Below are 18215 nucleotides of genomic sequence, written 5' to 3'. Positions count from 1 at the left end.
ATTTATTGCTTGTGTTTATTCTTGTCTCTGTGTGATTGTATCTCACTGGGCATTGTAAGGGATTTGTTTTCTAGGGCCAGTCTATAAATTAAGATTTCTCGGTTTCATACCTGTTCCATAATCAAAAGAAAATTATCCAAATAGGTTGGCAAAACGTTCTGTGTCTTCTTTTAATGTTAGAATAACAGTGATAATAATCTGCAATTATTTACTCCACCTGGTTATAATATATGGCCTTTCACTTTTCTTGGGTTTAGGTCATTTCATATATATTCCAATTTTCTAGCAAAATATCATTTCTGATTCCATTATTTATTTCTTAAATTTAGAAATCTGCTATAAGCCCGTCTCATTTCTCAAGCATTCCCAAGCAAAGTCCATCCCAGGGAATACCCTCCAAACCTTTCATACTGACATGCTGAGCAGCTTGCTTTTCTGCCAGACAGACTCCAGAGATGCTGGCAGCACAACACACGAGGCACCGGTCTTTTAACCTGATAACGGTTGAGAAGCTAAAAATAGCTGTAAATGCGGTAAATCTTAGCTCTGTGACTCTTCTCCAAGGTAGATGACTTTAAATGTAGTCCTACTATGAAATATACTCTCAAGAAAACCCCAAAGAATCAGTGGTGTGTATTGCATTAGTTGCTTGAAACAGTTGAAGATGCAGCCCAGTGACACAGTTTCACGCTGAATTCCCCAGGTACATACGATACCACCATTAAAGAGAGAGGATCCAAACTGCACATGCTTTGTGTTACTAGAATTCATGCTAGCGCATTTATACTGCAACCACTGTTAATATTTAGGGAAGTACAATGAAAGAGGATCCTGTAAATGCTCATGTCCTTGAGAATTTCTGCACTACTTCTCTGTTTCACAAAGATTTTTCTGCACTTAGATGTTTGACACTGTAAAAGGTATTGATTTGATACACTAAAGCTATAGTAGATTGAATGAGATGACACTTGGCTTTAACCACCTAAGGGAAAGAGAGTACAATGGGAAATTAAAGGTGACTGACACCATCAAACATCACTTCTGAACTGGAGGAGCCTGCAAGCAACAAGACCAGAAGTCCTGATGGATAGTTCACTGGAAAAGTTTGCTAACAGCTCAGAAGCAGTTAAGAGAGAACTGCAAACCTTACTGGTGACTGTTTCACTTTTACAGGATGTTGGCATGCATTTTAAAAGCAATATAAAAGTATACAAAATAATGGAAACAGATGGCATCAATCAATTTGCAGTTTTTTGGCCAGAAGGGCTTACTGGACCTTCTTGACTGACATAGATATCGCAGTCCCTTACATGTCAAGGGGTATTCCTGTACTGACCCAAATAACTTGCATTTAAGTGATGGCTTTCAAGTCCTTTCACTTTTCTTCATTTCCTGGCTCTATCAATTCTGGTCAAAACCAGTTCAATAAGTTTAACAGGAGACTAAGTCAAAGGCCTTGAAGGTAATTCACGTCACAGTGAGTGTTTATCGGCTTCAACTGCTTTCTCTCCTCTTGTTTATTTTTCTGTTAGTTCCCTATGGAACTATTACAGCTACACAGCAAACTTCCCCTTAGGCCAATCGACACGTATGATACACAGGTTTTTAGAAAACTTGTCTACTGTATACTCACTCAAAATGTAAGAGACTTCATTTTGGCTTTAATGCAGCCTGTCCTTTTGTAAAAATGCAACATAGCATACGTTTTGAGCACTAACACCTGCAGAAAACACAGTCTGTGTTGAGCAACATAGGTATGAATCATTGGGAAAATTCTGTTACCTGGGTGTGCAAGAATGGCGTCTTTTGCTGCTGACACTGAACATATAAGTTTGTCTTTTAAAAGAAATCCTACCCATAACCAGAAAGATTTAAAAATAGTCAGAAGCCTTCAAAACCAAATTTCCCTGAAAAAATGAGCCACACTAAATCAACATATATGTTTTTATGCTTATGCTTAACCATAGGCAAGGTCAGCCCAGCAATGCATTAGATCACCTATTTAAAGCTTGATTTATCCAGCAAAAAATGTGGAGACTAATTACACAGAAAATAAGCTCATGTGATTAATTACTGGGAATAAAATCAAGCCATAATTATTAAGGGGTGGGGTGGGGGAAGCCATAAACAATTCACTTAAAATCAAGTAACAGAGCTTGTTTTTTACTACAGCAAGATGCTGAAGTTAGAACTGGAAAAGTTGCAAAACAAAATAAACTGAAGTTTGTCCAAATTCATTGTGTTATATTACAGTCATCTGTTAGTGATTATGAGCCAGTGAGGTCTGTTGTAAAATGCTTACAAAGGATATGGAAATAGTCTTCAAATATGAAACAAATTAGGAATAACTGGCCTCTAAACAAGCATTTGATGTATGAAAAAAGATGGTAAGAAAATGAAAACCTCAGAATGCTTTTTAGACCAGCTGCCCGAAACAACCCTCATTTCCATTTCTAAAGAACCCAAGTCAGCTGTGACATAAGCGTGATGCACACCACCGCACAATCTTAACATTGGAAAATTTGCCATCATGTACAGTTTGTTAAAGAACAGAGAAGGGAAGAGTGAGAGAGGCTTATTAACATGTAACTTACACTACCACTGTCCTCTTTGAGTCTGGACCAAGTTAATTGGGATGAGAGGTAAAAAGATATTATAGAAGGACAAAACCTACATGCACCCCATCCTAGCTAACTAGAATATATATGTCACTTCGGGTTAGATCACTCACTTTGGTTTCTTTTGTTCAGATGTTACATGCTGCAGAGCTTTGTTTTTACTGTCACCAAAAAGTCTGAAGCAAATGAGCGGAGCCTAGCTTGAGGCCTGGCTGTCAGAGGATACACTTTCAGCTTTTAAGGGCCCCATAAAATCAGGGCTTAAAGTAAATACATTTTCTAAATGTTGTGGAAGCAGCTAATACCTGTGTGTGTACGTATTTAGGAACGTTCCCCCAGCCCTGACCTGGACCTGTTCAGCATTTGAGCTTTTACTTTCCCAAGTCAAAATGCTTTGTAAATTCAGAGTCATGTTTGATCAACTGCAAATTATAGCAACATAATCTCGGCAGCAATTTAGGAAACTGCCATGGAATTGTCCCTGCTTTGTGATACGGGTTCTCCGTCCTTGTCATAGTGACCCTCGGGTCTTGGTTGCTCACAACCTCTTTGTTGCACTTGGGAGAAAGGAAACAACCATATCACTGACCGCGATGCTGACCGAGAAAGCAGGAAAAGGAGGAGAACATAGGAGGGAAGTACATAGAATGTCATGGATGGGGTCAAAGCCTCACAGCTCAGACATCAGGGGTTTGCAGGCTTTTCCAGCGTGAGTGACAAAGAGCCAGATTTACAAGCTCTTACCTCTCATTTAAGCCTCTGAACTCCCACAAAACCTAAGGCATCAAAACCATGAGTGTGAAACCTCGGTGCAGGGTGGTTCTCACTTCATTCCTTGAACAGGGACAGCGGCAGCACACAAATACACTAATGTCGTGAGTGGGAGAAGCTGGTCCCTTGCAGTCCTCCCCTCCTCCCTTCCCACCCTCTGTTACACATCCCGCACCAAAGCTTTTCTCACCAGCGATCCCTGCTTCACCTCGCTGCTTGCCCTTCCATGGCCTGGCCTGTGCTTCCTCTGCTCCCATGACGTCCTCAGCCGCTCATCCCACCTCCGGAGCGCTGCTGTGAGAAATGAAGTGCGTGAAGCAAACTGGTAGCGTCAGGAAACAATTGGTGCTGCTCAGACCTCCAGTGTCAGCTAAGGAGAATCATGCTTTGTATTTCAATTTAAAAGTAACATTGGAGCTGCCATCACAGCAAGGATAAATGAGAAAAGACTGGGTCTTGGTTTCTTCCAGCTAAACAGAAAATGTTGGAGACAAACATGGCAAGTGTTCCAATAAGGAAAAAGTTAGCCTGCTCCCTCTGCAAAATTTTATAAACACTTCCCCCCCCCAAATATATGAAAAATGCCATTACCCTCTAATAAGCAGCTGTGTGACTCCAGATATGATGTTAAGTAAAGCAGTGCATTGTAAAACTGGGAGAGATGTCAAATTAATCAAAGTTAACCTTTCTGTGTGGGATATAACTCAGGTTCAGATGAGAAGTGTGGCCCCTAAATTAGATAAAAGAAACTTAATTTGCTGCATAAGTTATTGACAGTGTCAATTAAGACTGAAGGCAAAACCCCCCAAACTGTATAGCTGCACACTTTCTCTTGGACGCTGAACTTACGGAAATTGAATTTACTAAAACTTTAATGTCTTCTAGTATGGTTGGTATCAGAGAAAATTTTTTATTTTTTTTTAATTTTCCTAATACAGGTCCTGGAGGAAACTGCCACACAGGTTACACAGACTCTGAGTATGAAGACAGAAAGCTAAATAACGCCAAAGAAACGGATGTGAAAAGAACATGTTTCTACTTCTGTCTGGAACCAATCATAGCGTATTACAGAAAAAACAATCATTAGACCAGGGTAGGAGTACAGTCAGCAAAAAAATAGATGAAAGTAAGTAGTGTTCAGAGCCTTGCCTGCCTGCGCCTGACATGGGCTCATAGGGAAACTGTTCTAGTTTGCAGAAGAGAAACCTACTGAAGGTTACTAACCACCCAGAAAATACCTCTGCCGTCTCAGGAAATCACGGACCCGTAAGTGGTGGGAACCTGGGAGAGTATTCCTGGGAAGCATCACCTATTCTTGCCTTGTTCTTATAGTCTTCGCAAAGCAAAGGCACTGTCAAAGGATACCAGGTTAGATAAGCTCTTGGTTTGACCTGATATGGCTGTCTCCGTCTTACATTTTCACTCAAAACACAGCCCATTTCTGTTGAGGTACTTCAGAATTTGTAACAAAGAATTTGTTAACAAGCAAAAAAAAAAAAAAAGGAACAAAGCAAGCTGCAGAAGGGATGAAACAGAAACAGCACAGGGTTTCTGGGAACAAAAGGAAAAAAGAGTGAAACTACATTTGCATCTGCTACCCAATGTAAAGAAAGAAAACAGCACGCCAGAAAATGTGAAGATACAAACTATTATTTATCGAAAATATCTCAGAAAGCAAAATCATAATCACCAACAAAGTCAGGGCAATTAAATGAGTTGGGTGGCAGAGCAAACAGTGTAATAAAGAATTTTATTATGCCTTTATTGTAATAATTCTTTCCCTCACTTAGGAAAGCCTCAAAAACACTCAATTTCAAGTTCTGTGAAAAAGCGTTACAGCAACAAAGGCAACTTGATGCTCCACGAGAGACAGTTTGAGTCTTTAACCAGAGTTCTGATTTACTACTTTGACAACCCAGCCCAGAAGCATGCCCCAATACACATGCAGAAGCATAAAAATAAATTCCCAGCTGCACATACTAATACCCATCTGCTCGAATGGTAACAGAGTAGGTCATTAAAAACCCAGCATTTTTAACCCAGGAAGTATTGCAGTTTTTTATGTTATACCACATTCAGTCTCTCCGAAAGAGATGCTTCCAGGAGTAGCAAGGCAGCAAGCCCACTTGTGTCCTAAAAAATCACCTTAAGGGAACCCATCTGCCGGGCTGCTGTCTCAGTTCATTTTCTTCGCGCTACAAGAGATATGACCATACTGCTTCCAAAAAAACTTCACTTTGTGAGATTTATTCCGGGGAGGAACGCTTCTGCTTTCTCGTGCACAGTTTTTGGACTATTTCAACTGCGTCCTAGGGAAAGCCTGTCTCTCTCTAAGGGAGCTCGTTTAGTTTTGGGAAGCGTTGCGCTGTCGTAACGCTGAGGAGGAGATAACTGTTTTCTTCCACATAATTACCTGTATTTGGTCGGATAGGCGTTGTTATAACCGCACATCTGTCTCTGAGCGGCAGTCTCTCACCTCACGCAGGCTCCTGGGGCTGGGGCTCGTCTGAGGGGAGCCGGGGGGCCGCAGGCCCCCCGGCTCCCCTCAGACGACCCCCAGCCCCCCCTCAAGACCCCGGCCGGGCTGAAGCGAGTTGGGGAAGGATGAGGGGACGGGGAATAACCGAAAAGACCGGAGTTTCCCCCAGCGCTTTCCCGGCACTGACAGCGGGCGGTGGGAGGGCGGGAGGTAGCGGGGCCGGGCCCCCCCCCTCGCTATTAGTACCGTCCCTCAGCGGAGCCCGCCTCAGTGCGCTCCCTCCCCGTCTCTCAGCACCATGCAGGGTCTCAGCTCCGCGCCACCCGCCGCCTTCCTCCTCCTCCTCCGCCTCAGCTCGCTGCTGCTGCCGCCGGTGGCCGCGGTACCGGTGGCGGAGCGGGAGCTGAATCCCAGCAGCCGGCTGGCCGCCGGGGCGGCGCGGGTGGCATTGCATTACCTCAACTTCCAGACGGCGTCCCCCGGAGAGCTGCAGGCGCTGGGGCAGGTCCGCAAAGCCACGGTGAAGGTAGGGGAAAGCCGGCGGGGAGGGCTCCGGGGGGAGCGCGGCGACGCTGGGGAAAGAACAATTAATACTAATTATTATAATGAAAGAGCGGGGCAGCGGTGAGGAGCTGAGCCGCCCTGAGGGTGGCGCCTTCCCGCCTCCCGCGGCGGGAGCTGCTGTCCTTCCCTCAGGGGGCTCGGGGTCTCCTCAGCGGGGATCCACCTCGAAAGGTCGTTAATGGAGTCATGATTTAAATATCCTCCCCCCAAATCCAAGCCCAGCCAGTCGGTTGAGGTTGTCTCAGAGTGCCCTGTCCTGGAATCAAAAGCAGGGTAGCGCAGATGAGGGGAAAAGAGGGAACCGAGGCACGCTGCGGGCACGTACTGGAAAGAAAACAGTTTGATGAGGAAACATTTTTGGCAGAATTGCTTCTGGAGCGACCATCTACTTTGTGTGAATAGGGATGGAGAGGACTTTGCTTTCTAGCTCTGGAGACCAAGAGCTTCAACTAAAGGCGATGCAGCTCCTGTCAGAAAACATGCCTTTAACTTCCAAAAACCATGTCAAACCGAGGTGACAGAAAGGGGTGGGAGTCCTAGATAGGAGCAGCTACTGGGGCAGAGCTTTCACGTCGCCCAGAGCTTGTCAGGGATGCTCGAGGCGGTGGCCAGGGCATGCCCGGTGTACCCGTGCCCCGCACACTGAAATGCAGGGCCGCTGCCTGCAAGCACTGTGCCACGCAGCCTTTCTCTTGTCTGGCCACGGGTTTGGGTTTTTTTTACAGCTTACTCAGTTTCTGAAAGTTAGAGAACAGGCAAAAACTGTTGGGGAGCATTTGTCCAAGGCTGTAGATCCTGGAAGGAAAGCACTGCCTTCCTGGAGAGCTGAGGAGGGTCTAAGCTATCGCAGTGGATGGGATTTAAAACCAGCCCTCTCATCTAGTCTTCCTCTCCAGGCTACAGCTGGGCAGTTCCCTAAAGCAAGGGCCGGTCGTTTTGGATTCCCAGTCGGAGGTGCCAAATGCAGCACTGGATTCCACTGGATCCTTTTCATGGCTCTGGCATCTGAAAAGGAGATCTTACAATATTTGTCCTTCAGCATCTGCACGGCTTGTTCAATTCAGGCCCTCACTCTGAAAATTGAGAATAAGATGGTGTAGTGTAAAATCTTCCCTTTCAAGAAAGAAGTTCCAAGCCAGCCTAAAACATTTGGGATGTACTATTGCAGTCCTTACAACATTGAACGTGAGCCTCAATCTTTCATATATATCCCAGTTGACTCTAGTTCCAAAACAATTTGAAGCTGGTTTGAGTTGCACACAATATTTAACAGACCAGGATAATTTCCAATTAAATTTCACAAAACACAGACTACTGCATAATGACTCAGAATTTGTGTATTACTTTGTGTAACGCAACGCTGAAAGATAGCATTGGTCGTGCAACCTGTGTGGGAATGCAAACATGATGTCCTGCTATAGATTTATCTGAGACCATGCCCTTTAGGTAACACTGGTCTCATCATCATTCCCAAACACATCAGTAAACATACAGTTTAATAGGCGCTGAGGATGGATGTGCTAATGTGACATTTGATTCTTCCTATGAAATTGCTGCAGACACCTATGACAGAAATTTACTATGAAATCTGATACTTTTCTTGAAACATACAAGTGCTCCTTCTGTATCTACTGAGCACTTTACTGGGTAGTGTGCATATGTATATATTTACATATACAAATGCTTGTGCCTCTTTTAAGAGCAACAATGTGGCCTCTGGCAGCAGGGTGTGCTGCTGGAAGCAATGCACTTGTCAAGTAAAGAGACATATCGGAAAGGGTTGGTGCAGATCCTCTTTCCAACCCCAGTGTAAGTGAATATTTGCAAGGTAATTTTGGTTGCGGGGAGGGAAAGGGATCTTTTCTACCCACTATCAGCCACCTGCCTTTTCATATAGGAAAGAAAAAAATTGGTTCATTATAGAGAAGTGAAATGCCTCATTATTTCCTCATAGTACTCAATGCTGTAGGAGCTCGCTGTAACCACTTTCTGCAGTTTATTTCCCCTTTTTCTTTGCACACTCTGTGAAAACAAGAGGAGAAATGTACTAGACATGGTCACTTCCTTCTTTCCTGTCCTCCACTGTAAAAAAATGAAAAGAATTTCCTGGAAGGAGTGTGCTATATTATGTGAATGCAAGAGACAGAAATGTTGGGTTTTGGGGGGCAGGGGGCTATGTGTTTCTCTGGTTGGCTTTTGTTCTTTTAGGGTTTTTTTTAAGAAGGCTTGTTTCCTATTGTTAGTATATTACTGGATCTATTAAAAATAGGATAATTTTATAATGGAATTTAATCATGAGCACTGTATTTTAAAACTAACATTATTAGCCCACTAGCCAGTGAAACTGTGGTAATTAGAAACAGGACTGGAGATGGTCACCAGTATAGTAACTCCACTAGACGTGAAGGATTTTTCAAGTTCAGGTAAAATAAGACTTCAGTGCTTTTCTCTCCTGGCAACGAAGAGTAGAGATATACCAAACATATAATAATTCCTACCTTGCCATTGGCTGGAGTTTTCTTTTTGTTGTCCCTTCTCATTGATGCAGGTTTTTTCTTAAGTGAGTATCTTCTAGGAAACAGCAGCGTGCATCTCATGGAATTGTTGACAGCTTGCACTTTAAAATACATTTTTGAGAAGAGAAGCATTAGTGTGTGCCAGCTGAAGATCCTAGAATTCAAGAGAGAAACTTTCAAAACACTGACGTAGCAGTCTCCCATACCAAACTGTCCTGGAAGTCATAACTGAGCAGTAGGTAGGTGAACCAGGAGGTGAGGTATAAAGGTAAAGCTAGGTAATCTCTTAGCTAAACTGCAACATTTGCTTAAATTGGACTACAAAATACAATTTTACAGATGGGTATTTCTCTTCACAAGCTCACCTTGACACAAAACAGTGTAATACCAGAACCATGGTCCTAATATTAGAAGTCAGTTAAAAGAGTTCTACTTATTTCCAACAGTCAGGATCCCACGATAGGGTGGGAAAGGTAGAATCAGTGACAGGGTAGGTAAATTGTCTAGGGAAAGACAGATACAGAGAGGTCGAGAAAATAACCATCTCTGCTGGCTTTTCCCTCCTGCCTGGGGCAGCCCAAGAGCTCACCCAGCTACTTGTGGATCAGACATCTCCAGCACCTCTAGAAGCCACAGGCTACCTGAGCTGGCTTGCAGGGACAGTGGCAGGGCTGCGAGGTGAAAATCCCCCTGGGCAAGCCCCTGAAGGACACCTCTCGCTCCACTCTCAGCAGTGCCAGCTTCTCCATGCTTAGTGATCAGGTCTGCCCTCTGATCCAGCGACCAAAAACTGGTCCTGGGGAAGAATTACTGGTGGGGAAATACACAGGAGAAGAAATGGAAACCTGCAGCAAGGGGTAAGAGAGGGATCACTCCTTTCTGTGCCAGTGGGGAGTTGGAGCAGCGTAAACCAATTGTAAAACCACCTCCTTTGAGACCTGGAATGAAACTGGTCCTAAAACTGCTATTCTGGCCTTCACAGTACTAAAAAACTGCCATGAAAGTTGCATTAATTTTGAGCCCGGAAATAAAACAATCCCGTGACCCAGATATTCAGCGGAAAAATGAATTACTCACTTGTTTTCTTCTCTTCTGGACACTTTTTATCTTTGGCTGCTTTCAGCCAGCCATCATTGTGTGATGTCAAATATTCCTCAGCTCTGATTTAACTCACACTCCATGATGGTTTACAGTGGTGCATTTTGGGCTGATAGTGGAAAATAATAGTGGAAAGAACAGTGATGTTTTTCTTCAAAACTAGAAATACTTTTATAAAAGTTAAAATTATTTCATGCCAGATGTACCTTCTCCCTCTCCCTGGTAAGATCAAAGAAGCCCTCTGGCATGCATACCCAGATTGACTATGTATTTTAACTGTGTAGCACCATTTGAAAGCTTTCCAGGCGAGTAGTACTGCTGAGGTGGAGTTGTTGCAAATGAAGAGAGAATACCTACTTCAAAAACTGCATAAGCGCAGAATTATGTGTTCTTTTTAAAGAGAGTACTTACTCAGTCATTAGTCATGAAGCTTTTCTAAAGCCTTCTACTGAGAAGAATCAGAGGCTGAATAATGAAAATAATGAAGTCCCAATTGATTTTGTTTTCTTCATTAGTGCTCGATATCAGGCAAATGTAATGAAACTGCTCAGATATTTTGTCAGAATCTGATTACTATTCTCAAAAGTTATCACAGCTGTAAAAATGATTTTTTTTCTTTAGCAGAGAGAACAGGTGACACCTATGCAAGAACAAATAACATTGGAAGAATAGTCAAACATACTTTAAGGGACTGAATATGCTGGACAGAAAAGATCCAGCCTAACTATAAAAGAGCTTCCATTACAGACCCTGATGTTGTAACTGGGAGCATGCAGTCAGGCTGCTGTACTGTGCCCCTTGAGGAAAAGGTTCAGCAGGAAACCCTCTCCACTATCATCAGTTAAATCAGAGCTAAGTTTCTCCTGCTTCAGAAGTGTTGTAGTCCAACTGACTCTATTTCAGGTTCTCTCATCTGCACTACTGATGACAAGAAAAGGAATAAGCCTGTGCTTAAAAAATATCCATACTTGGATCAAATGAAGAATGTTAGAAGCAATAGCAGTAACAGCTCTTGGGTAGCTTTACTGTAACTAGAAACTTAGACTTAGCTGCAGTGATTATCATGAGAGATTAGACCCTTCTTCTTTCAGTACCACAAATTACTGATTCTTTTGTAAACCTGCATTTCAGAAAGCTAGTTTTTACAATTTTGCTATGCTAAGAGCATCTTGGCATGTCACATTCTCTTTCATTTTGAGGACAATGTTTTACCCAATACACAAAACGGGGGCAGGAGAAGGGGAGAACAAGGATATAAAAGTCTGAACTCATCCTCTCTGTTTCCTCCATTCCCTTCATGGTGTGACCTGGGTCCAGCTCCACACTTCCCTCATCGTAAAGCTTCAAGAGGGGATTTTATAACAACAGAGCAAGTAACTAAACCAATCTGTCCTCTTATCTGCAGTGTATAACTCCATGTATGTACTAAAGGCAGGTGGCTGGCCTGACGGCCTTGCCCTGGGAATGAAACTTTGCTAACATTAAGTGGAATCTCAGATAGTTAATTGGGCAACTTAATGACTGGTATTTTCAGGGCAAAACAGAGCAGACAGATCAGAATCCTGCTCTGACGTGCTGTGTAAAATTAGTCTCTTTCCAGTCACAGCAGAAAAAACTAGAAAGGTTAGCATCCCTAAGATTAAATTAGCCTTTGTCATTGCTGTTCAGCTGTGAATCAGTCCGCAAGATTTGATTCATTTATATATTCAAGGGCACTCTGATAGCCTGTGCAAAAAATTACCTCCTCGGAAGCTGAACAATGATTCGTAATTTTATTATTTTTAAAGTTAGTCAGTATCAATCTGTCCTGTGAAGGACTTTGAGCTGCATTTTTCTTCTTGCATATTTCTGTGAGGGAAAGGCTTTAAAACATCCCTTAATATAAGGGTTATTTATTGTTGTTGTTAAGACCCTTCGTGTTTGCTGCTAGGATCATCTCAGCGCATCTCATCTGACCAACTCCCTGATGCTACAAGGCCGTGAGGCAGCCACAGCACCCTCGTTTTCCCTCCTCAGCGCTCATGCCAGCACCTCAGCAAGTTGCAGTACGTAAGGCTATAGTTACACTGATGGCTGAATCCTTCTCTCTTCCAGAGCATCCCAGACTCTGGTCACAAGTATTACCTGCAGTTCACTACTGAAGACTACAGGAGCGGGGTGAGTTTATGGTCCTCCGCATTTCTTCTGACACTGTGCGTTAAATGAACTTCAACATCTCCAAAACAGGGTGCATTTAAGTGCTGTCGTAAATGGATCTTTCACAATGGAAAGACTTACCTTTATGTTTCTACCTGCCTGTCCAGCATGGGGCTGGGTTTGCTCTTAGGATCACCCGAGCATCAAATCCAATCAGTCCTCTGCCTCTGCCGGGGTCCAAGTGGTCAGAGCACCGTAGCTACCTGCTTCGCTCAGTGCCTGAAGCGATTGTCTTGTTTCGAGTCACATCAGGCAACCCAGCGCCCAAGTGAAACTTTGCAATGGTCCAAACTCAGTGTCGCAGTATGGTCCTCATTATCCAGTTGTAGCTCCTGCTGTGTCCACACACCAAAACGAGAATAAAGAGTTGACAGTTGTGTGTTCTTTTTAATTATAGCCCCCCCCATTCATTCTGTCAGACAGTTGTCATCAGCAATTTTACTGTAAGCATCTGCTTTTCCATTACACACACATTTTATGAAATTCAAATTATTTTCAGAATTTAATATGAAGCCTTAGATTATTTTTGTTTCAAGGCTGAAGTATCATACAATGAAAGTCCCTGTTAGCAATTAAAGTTATTTCTTGAGAACTCTCAAACATATTTCCAAGATGACTGAGTGCATTTCTGCTACACTTTAATTAAAAACTTCTGCTAAATAACTTTAGCCTTGTTGTTTTAACCTATTTACTTTTTTGGAAAAAAATTTACATTCTTCTAAAGACTTTCTTGACCCCAGTACAGCTTCATACAAAGTGTCTCACAGAGACATATACGTACTCCATATGTATACCTCACTTGTTAATACCAAGAGCTTTTTAAATAGTGTGTTGCTGGTAAATAAGGTCTTGATTAAAGATAACAGTTTTAAATTCTACCTTTACAGGAAAATGCCGGGAGCTGCCTTGCTACAGTGCTGTATCGGAAGACAAAGTCTCCGCCTGTTGTCAATATCAAGTGCATGCCTACCAAAGACCAGAAGCAAATCCAAGAAGAGGACAACAGACTTTACCAAAAAATTAGGCACCAAACCAAACCAATAATTGGAAACAATATTCCAGGTATATTCCTCTAAATAATCAACTGTATTTAATTGTATCTTAAAGAGCCTGGGCACTTGTAAGAACACAAGCAAACACACACGCATTTTAAAAAGGAGACACATATATTTACAGTAACACCCTAAAACCATAGAGCTAACCATCAACAATTCCATCTTGCCAGCAATGGTAGTCAGCACAACATTGTGAAGGTGTTTTGGATTTAAAAGCAAGCTTACGCAATTTTATATTCAAGTAAATGCAAACTGTCCTCAAGTAATAACAACTGCCTTAACCCACACACCTTCCCCGGCTGTGGGTGGAAATTCACAAGGAAGGGATGACTAACAGAATTTTTCCATCCTGGAAGCAGAGCACCCCAGTCTGTTTTCCTCCCAGCTAGGTAAGGACCTCCATTATTGTGGATGTTGGGTTTCTCACCTCCAGAGTGGGGACCCTGCGAATAGCATCTCTTGGCAATTTCAGTTCTGTCATGCTTTCATACTTTTACTATGACTGCAGGTTTCGCTTCCTCCTCCTCCCTGTTCAAGATTGTAACACATAGGAGGGAAGAGTTGCTTCCCAGGAATAGTGCTACGTCAGACAAAAGTGCTCTGTGGTTTATCATTTTGCTGCTGAACAGCCAGAATTAATCATTTTTCTATTGCTCTTTCTCCCTTGCAGACAGCTATGGCAATATTGAACCCGCCCTGGAGCCAGTGTGGGCTTTGGCTGTTGCTGGCAGCAGTTACATAATGTGGGAAAAGTCAACAGAGAACTTGGGTTACTTCATGGCACAAGTCAAGTCTGTGAAGCAGTGGGTAAGCGAAGTGGAAATGACACACCTGTGCTACAGAAGCTAACAGAGCCTACCAAGCAGCAGAGAATAAAATGGCCATCAATAGCTCATACTCACACATGTGATGGGCACAATTCTCCCAAAATCCCAGGGCCTTCTACCATACAAGTATCTCCACCTCTGGACAAGTATTTTGTCCAGGCTTCAGTGGAAAAATTCTACTCATTTGGACAAAATTTGATTTTCCTTCTTTGCATGAGTGGATCTGTTGGCTTCTGCAGGTTTAATGAGGAAATTTGAACATAGGGTCCTGCAGTTCATCAGCCCCGCACTAAGTTGCTCCTCGTACTCTTTGCCCTCCTAGCCAAGCTCAAAGGTAGCGCCAGTCTAGTACCTGGCATATGTTCTCTGGGGAACATATCTTACACCTGTAGCGTATCGGAGTTCCCAGAGCTTTGTCTCCCTCAGTCATCTGTGATCGATAGACAGTGTTCGGATTTTACTCCCTAGTTATTTAGAATGAGATTTCTCTGAAGGAGAGATTAATAGTCAGGTAAGATTCTCAAATTTATTTGAGGGTTAATCTCAATTAATTAGCATCTGAGTCAGCCTAGTTTCATGTCAGAGAGCAGTCAGACTGCAGAGCCATGCTGCAGTTAGTGCCTTCAAAGCTTTTACGCAGGAAGCGCTCCTAATTCCGTCTGTCCACATACAAAACCTGTCTCACTCCAGCCAATGACTACAGCCATCTCAAGCCCTATTCATCTTGCTCCCTAAGCAAGCTAAAAGCAGTCAAGTCAATCAGAGTAGACTCTAAACTTCAGCAATGTAACTTGTGTTCTTGACCTTTTCTTTTTTTTTTCTCTTTGATACATGCCCAGATAAGGAAAGATGATTTTATTGAATTTGACTACACTGTTCTACTCCATGAAATTCCAACACAGGTAAGAAAGTCTATGTGTAGAACGCCTCCTTTCATCAACAGAGGAACAGTATAAAGATCATAAAAGATGTGTATTTTAAAATCTGTTCTCCAGGAAATTATTTCGTGTCACATGCGCCTCACTTGGCTTCCTGGTCACCCCCTGAAAGTGAAATACTTCTGTGCTTCAGAGAATCAGGGGCTTGAAGATGGATCTGGAATGGAATCTGGATCAGCTGCTGGGATTTTACATGAAAGGGGAGCAAATTTTTAAGAGATTGTCAGTTTTATGTACATGTGTTAAATGAGAAAATCCTTGTGTTAATAGACCTGGAGTTGTGATAATTTTTCTATACCAGTCGCACAACAGTGAATTTGAATGCTTTCACTGGTCTGTTTTATTCCAAAATTAATTCCTGTAATTTCTTAAACTGCGAGACTCATGTTCTAGAGTTCTACCTAAAAACTTTGCTACTATATTATATATACACAGATAAACATACACAAGTTGATTTTATGTCACTAACTTACTGTTACTTAGAGTAACATAGTTTGTAAACAAAGTTAATATATTTGGATAAAAATCTTGAGAAAAGTATTAATCTGTCACTAGGAAATATTTGTCTACTTTTTTTTTTTCATTTTTTGGGTTAGATTTGTGCTGATTTGTAACTTGCATCTTCAATAAAACAAATACCATTACGCAGGGTTGAGGTTGGGTTTTCTTTCACGATGCTGCTGTTTGACCCCAACTTTCCATCTTCTCCTGGTGTCTGGCCTTTAAAAGGATGTGGACGAGCGTAGGCAGCGGAACATCTCCCTGCAAGGCCCTACAGAAGCCGGTGACCAGCACCTGCATGGCCCTAGTCCCGCTGACGCACCGCTGTTCCCTGCAGCGTGAGCTGACATAAAAAGAAAGTTTCTTATATTTGTGAAGGCAACTCAGAAAATATTGATAGAAGGAAAAGATGGTTTGTTGTCTCCCCACACCTGTCACCAGTCCAGAACACTGCACAGCAGTGTTTCTCAGATGGAAACTGAGGACGTTTTCTTTGTCTATTTACAGTTCTTGCCATTACTTTGAACGAAAACAGAACTGCAAAGACAGGAGGGCTCTGAATAGACAAATTTCCCCATTTGGGTTTGTTTGCTGGGGGAACAGCCCGCTGCTAGACTACCCCGTCAAACAGCTCTTATGTTAATGACTGCCATGTCACGTCCCCATCCTAAATAAAACAAAGCCCTATCGCAAGAACACATTCCTGTCTTTTCACACCAAATTCTCCATTTGGGTTTACAGCAGACACGCTGTCCTGCCTTTGTTCGCCAAGATTGTGCCAAACCGTCTTGAGTTCGCTAGTTTTTAACCCAATTAGCAAGATTTCTGCCAGGTTAAATTAACTCTGTATCAGTAAGTACACCTGCTTTAGGAAAACAGGCGATGGTCTCTGCCCTCTGGGATGGTTATGTTCTTTATAACTCATGGTATATTGTGCTATCATTGATCTGTAATTGATAACGATGATTAAGGTTTTTAACATGAAAGCTTTAACTGGGGGGTATTTAGGCTGGATGATCTGTTAACCCCCCAAATTCAGGCATTTTACACAAATGTATTAGAGTCTGATATACTTTGACTGACTGAAGCTTTTAGTATCCGCACATAATGGGCATTACAATAAATTCAGGGAAGCAGCATTTCACATACTATTGGTTTTCTTTTGTGCTGGTAAAACATTTCCCATCATCAAACCATAAGATCAGAGCTTATAATGGCAACATTTCTTAAAGAAATTGGTGATGAAAATATGTTTTAGAATTAAAACAAGAAAGTAGTATGGATTTTGCACTTTGGGGCTCTACTTTAGCAATGCTCTTAACCACGAGTTTAGTTTCCTTACCTTCTTTTTACCACTGCTCTCCAGACCTGGAACAGAGGACCAGGCACTTCCAACTTGCCAGATGGGTGTAACTTGAATACTAATCAGCAACACAAACTTAATGTCAGTTAAGAAACCGCACAGTAACTTCTGGACAAGTAGCAAACCTGTTGGAATTCAAAGGCAAAATTTCCACCAACTTCTTTAGGGCCAAGATTTCAGTCAGTGGATCAGAACGTAAAATCATAGTTTTTACTCAAGCAAAATTCTTGGTTACATCAATGTAAACATTAGCTGAGTCGAGGCTCTTGATGGGTTCACAGTGAATTCTTCACGCTAAAAGAACCCATGCAGAGCCCATCTGTAAGAGGTATAGACAAGAGAAGATGAATAGCTCTCTTCCACCTTTGCTGCTAGAAAGAGTTCAACTACATCAGATATACTACAAGTGCTATGTAAATTTGATTAAAGAAAAAAAAAAAACCATCACGCACAAAGAAACAAAATCCAGGGTGCCCCAAAATTAGGTTCTTGCTAGTGCTTCTGTCCTTCTTCCACTGCCCCCCACTATCCAATTAGCCTTCCCCCTACCTGCAGACTTTCCCCCTCGCGTGGAAGTTCAGCCGTCCTGGAGCTGTGCCTCAGCCGTCCCTACGCTGTGCTACCCGAGGCCGCGCTCTGTTTGTGGAGAACCAGCACACATCTGGCAGAATCTGTTAGCCAGAAATTCACATCATGACTGGCCTCTACTAAGCATAATATAAAAGCCAAAAATATAAATAAAATAATAACCACCCCATTTCTTTCTTGCATTCATACTGCTTTTATAAGACATCTTTGAATCTTGGTGAATGTGCTGTATTTGCTTAAGAAAATCTCCAAGCGTCAGAGAACCTGCAGGGCTTTTCTTGAAACGAGTTCCAGCTGAGTATTTTCAGAAAAACAAAGCTGCAAATGTAACGGAATCAAGAAGGATTTGGCCCAAAGCAATGCCATACTCACACACAACATCATGCCTGTGTTCAGTTAGCATTTACATGCCCCCAACACTGTACTTTTTTCAAGGTTAACATAAATAATTTTCACTGTCTTTCTGTGAAGGCTGAGGAAAAGCAGCCCGGACATTACAGTTCTGTCTCCGTCTGGTAGACATCAACCACAATCCTGTGCCAGGAATGTAGCTGGTTTTGAACTGGAATTGCATTCTCTGTTTACTGGAAGTCTGCAAAAATGCTGTTAAGCTGAGTAGGTCGGTAAGAGAGAGCACACAAAGAAAATTCAGCGTGGATCTTCTGGTAGTAATAAAAAAAAAACAAAAAACAACAAATAAA

The 18215-nt window shown here is 42.5% G+C and overlaps 1 protein-coding gene and 1 long non-coding RNA gene across 2 annotated transcripts; one reads left to right on the top strand and one right to left on the bottom strand.

Moving 5' to 3' along the window:
- The first annotated feature begins 5996 nt into the window (after window positions 1-5996).
- LOC142032556 (ovocalyxin-32-like) lies at window positions 5997-15706 on the top strand. The gene is made up of 6 exons (XM_075031295.1): window positions 5997-6394; window positions 12141-12203; window positions 13130-13304; window positions 13968-14104; window positions 14964-15026; window positions 15120-15706. Exons 1-6 carry the CDS (start codon window positions 6167-6169, stop codon window positions 15276-15278), a joined length of 825 nt encoding a protein of 274 aa, XP_074887396.1. The 5' UTR covers window positions 5997-6166; the 3' UTR covers window positions 15279-15706.
- Window positions 6304-10596, bottom strand: LOC142032558 (uncharacterized). The gene is made up of 4 exons (XR_012650888.1): window positions 10458-10596; window positions 10026-10155; window positions 8931-9049; window positions 6304-6440 (listed from the first exon to the last, which is right to left on the bottom strand). It is a non-coding gene; the product is annotated as an uncharacterized LOC142032558 (long non-coding RNA).
- Window positions 15707-18215: the final 2509 nt, after the last annotated feature.

This window comes from Buteo buteo, chromosome 7, assembly GCF_964188355.1.
Source record: "Buteo buteo chromosome 7, bButBut1.hap1.1, whole genome shotgun sequence".
Classification (NCBI taxonomy): domain Eukaryota; kingdom Metazoa; phylum Chordata; class Aves; order Accipitriformes; family Accipitridae; genus Buteo; species Buteo buteo.
This window is presented reverse-complemented; position numbering and strand designations above follow the sequence as displayed.

Excerpts from the sequence above, each read along its gene's own strand:
- LOC142032556 (XM_075031295.1), top strand. The coding sequence starts at position 6,167 with ATGCAGGGTCTCAGCTCCGCGCCACCCGCCGCCTTCCTCCTCCTCCTC. Across the intron at positions 6,395-12,140 it reads TCCGCAAAGCCACGGTGAAG|AGCATCCCAGACTCTGGTCA; the intron begins GTAGGGGAAAGC and ends TCTCTCTTCCAG. Across the intron at positions 12,204-13,129 it reads CTGAAGACTACAGGAGCGGG|GAAAATGCCGGGAGCTGCCT; the intron begins GTGAGTTTATGG and ends CTACCTTTACAG.